This window comes from Piliocolobus tephrosceles, chromosome 4 (genome assembly GCF_002776525.5).
Source record: "Piliocolobus tephrosceles isolate RC106 chromosome 4, ASM277652v3, whole genome shotgun sequence".
NCBI lineage: Eukaryota > Metazoa > Chordata > Mammalia > Primates > Cercopithecidae > Piliocolobus > Piliocolobus tephrosceles.
In genome coordinates, this window is record NC_045437.1 from 55,422,316 (window position 1) to 55,425,809 (window position 3,494).

Here is a 3,494-nt window from a genome sequence, read left to right on the forward strand (position 1 = left end):
AAGGATAAATATATTTTTCTCCTTTAAAAAAAAAAAAAAAAAAAAAAAAAAACCTGAATGTTTAAGATCCTAGTGTCTGAAAAAAAAAAAGCATGGCTGTAGTTTAATCTTGTTTCACTAAAATAAGAAAAATAATAAATTGACCTTATTTGGGGCCAAGAAATGCAATCTCTTTGATGCTATTTTAAGGAGATGATTTGCTTTGAAATAGACAAGAGGTTTGATTGAGATAATTTGTTTCTGTTTTAAAATGTTTTATTTCAGACATGGATGAATGAAGACTTTTTAGTTATTCTATCTGTTTCAACGTGGACACTAACATTATATTTTCCATATTTATTGTGCTGAGCATACATTTTTTTTCCTGATTTTTCATAATTTTGTTAAATCATCACTGGGAAAACTAATGGTTTGGGTATCACACAATTACACTAGAATCTGATAGGAGTGGTAAAACCAGCCAATGGAATCCAGGTAAATTATAAAAATGCCACCTTTTATTGTGCTGTCTTATTTCTGGGGAAGGAGGGTTCTACTTTACACACTTCATGAGCCAGCAGTGGGCCTGAGTTATAATGTGTAGGTTCCTTTTGGTTATAGCTGCAGAAGCAGCCATCAAATTCTTGAGGATTTGACATCTCTTAGAAAGAAGCAAACTAGTAGACTAATAAGCAGGATTGCTTAGATTGATAATATTTACACATAGGAGTCCAGTTGACATGCTATTCCTGTTGAAATAACCATGCCTATACTGGTCAGTGAGTTCAGTCAGCTGGTCCGAATACCAGTTCCAGAGCTTTAGATGACACATTTGAATTATCATTGTAGAGAGTCATGGCCTTGGCTCCATCAGCTATGGTTATCTTCTTTGGTCTGAATGCCTATCAGTCCTTACCAGCTGTAGCAGCCACTGCTTGGTAAAACTTTGCCACGAAGTCTGGCTCACTGAACTCCAGCTGTCTGACAAATTCATTGCACTCCTGCTCAGCGTGGCCTCGAAACCACTGATCCCAAAGATGTAGCTGGCACTCAAAGATAGAAGGTGGTCGGTCTGCCCCAGACACACTAAGCTGCTCCAGACTATCCAGCAGTGACTGTAGTTTTTCTGGCACTGCTTTAGCTACCAGGTCCTCTAGGAAACGTTCACGCTGGGGACCTGACCAATTGGCAAACCAGTGAAGAATACACTTCATCTCCTGGGAGGTGACGTAAGACATCGGAGGAGAGGAAGGGTTAGTATTGTGTGGTACTGAGGGTAAGAGAGATGGGAAGGATAGTGGCATTGAAGAGGATGACTCCAGTGGCATCCTCCCCTTTTCTCTCGGAGGGCACCCGAAGATTGTCAGGAGTCCTTAGACTCCAACTACCGCTGCAGCTTCCAAATTTCCTGAAAACCCTAAGCTGAGCATACATTTTTAAAAGTATAGAGTTCTTAATAGCCTGAACTCTGATAAAATTATAAATATGTATGGGATGATATGTAGTAGAATCATGTCTATAATTTACTTATCTCCAATTCTTACATTTTAAAAATAAATAGTAATGACAAGTTGGAATAATCTAAAGTATCCAGAGAACCTTATAAATGTACCATTTCTTCAGAGCCATGAGTTGGTAATTTATGACCCACAGGCCAAATCCATTCAGCTGCCTAATGCCTCATTCATTTACAAATTGTTTATGGACGCTTAGGCACCACACGGGCAGAACTGGGTAATTGTGGCAGAGATTGTTACATGCCGAGCAAAACCTAAGACATTTACCACTTTACTCACACCCTCCATATCTCACCTCTTCCCTATTTTACATCTAGAATGAATGTCCACTAGGCTTAGTGAGTGTGGGTAAAGGGAGAGTTTTTTTAATTTGAAAGGTTAAACAAATACCTGGAAAAAAATGATTGCTAGTATGAGTGATGATGATGGAAGATAAAGCCCTCTGCATTCTGCAGTTGGCAAGTGCAGACCCTAGCATATCAGCACCTACTTGCTAATGTTAAAGTTAAGGTTACCAATTGGTGATATATGCAATGCTGTTAGCTGTTGATAAATGTGAATTTAAAACAAACAAAGAAGGGTTACTAGATATTTCATAAAATCTTAGAATATAAAAAGAAACCAAAAGTAAACAAAAGCGAAAAACTGACCTGGAATGACATAAAAATAATTCAGAGAATAGAAATGATAATTTTTCCTTCTAGGTAGTGGATTAGCATGCATCAGATTATTGCTTCCATGAAAATAACTAGAAAAGCCAGATAACTTTAAAAAAAAATCTATTTAAAGATGTTGGAGTGTGGCCAAATTAATGATAACCAGAGGGGTCAAAATTCTGGAGAAAGGAGATGTTACAAAATCCTGGAGAAAGCAGGTTACATCTGCTAAGATGTAACCTGATATTCCGCAGCAGATTTTTCTGTGGGAGCATTTGCTAATTTGGGACAAGAGGCTGCAAATTCAGATTAATAATATGTGGCTGATTTTCCTCCAATGCATTTGGCAAATCTGAAGCTGCATAAACAGAGAATGGCAGGGAGGTGTGAAGGTGATTGATACCAGTTAAGTTGTTACCGATCACATCAAAAACTCATTAGATAATGCCACAAACTGTAGGTTTAAAAAATGATACAAATACATAACTTGAAAATAAAGAAATAGGGATTATAAGCATTAAAACCAAAAACAATTAAAATGGCTATTATAGAAAATAGTTCAGAATTTACTGACAACTGATATAGACAGATCTTCATATCAAAATTGGTGTACTATAACTAAAATAACACTTATGGGAAAACACACACCATAAAAATCTCATAGAAAAACAAAGAAAGATGGAAAAGTTATCATTTTGGCATTTTACTGAATCAATCAGAGAAAGAGCAGAATAAATTCCCTCCAAAATATTGAAAAAAGGAAGTAACAAATATACAAATCAATATTATAGAAATGGAGAAAATACATGTATATCAAAATATTTTCTTTTGAAGCAGAAAAATTCCTAGTAATATTGAATAAGAAAAAGGAAAAGGCAAAATATTTAATGTTAATTGTGAAAAGTAGAGTGTAAACAAACGCATTAGAAACGGAACACTATAAACAACTTTATGCTATAAAACTGAAACATATTAACAAGATAATTTTTTACCAAAAATAATACAAAGTTCAATAAATATAATAGAAAACTTTAATAGACATACTTATTAAAAATTAAATAAGTTAAAATTTAACTCACGCAGAAAATTATGAGGCTGTTTTCATAAGTAGTTTGTTCCAAATCTTCAAGAAAGCAATAATCCACATAATACATGCTAGAGACAAAAAAATTAAGGAAGTGTTCCCAATTCGATTTATATGGCTCTTGGATCTTTGAAGTCTAAATTGCCTTAGAGTAGAAAATAGTGATCATTTTTCATTTATAAACTTAAATGTAAAAATCTCAATGCAATTTTTATTGAACAATTGAATATAATTGTTCATAATAGTCCCTTATAATTA

The 3,494-nt window shown here is 34.5% G+C and overlaps 1 protein-coding gene across 1 annotated transcript; it reads right to left on the reverse strand.

The window, feature by feature from the left end:
- Window positions 1–368: 368 nt before the first annotated feature.
- On the reverse strand, window positions 369–1,401 carry LOC113220057 (uncharacterized protein C14orf119-like). The gene has a single exon (XM_026448721.1). The coding sequence runs from the start codon at window positions 1,305–1,307 to the stop codon at window positions 885–887; it is 423 nt and encodes a 140-aa protein (XP_026304506.1). The 5' UTR covers window positions 1,308–1,401; the 3' UTR covers window positions 369–884.
- Window positions 1,402–3,494: the final 2,093 nt, after the last annotated feature.

What these genes read in the sequence shown, in the direction of transcription:
- LOC113220057 (XM_026448721.1), bottom strand. Translation starts at nt 1,307, where the DNA reads ATGCCACTGGAGTCATCCTCTTCAATGCCACTATCCTTCCCATCTCTC.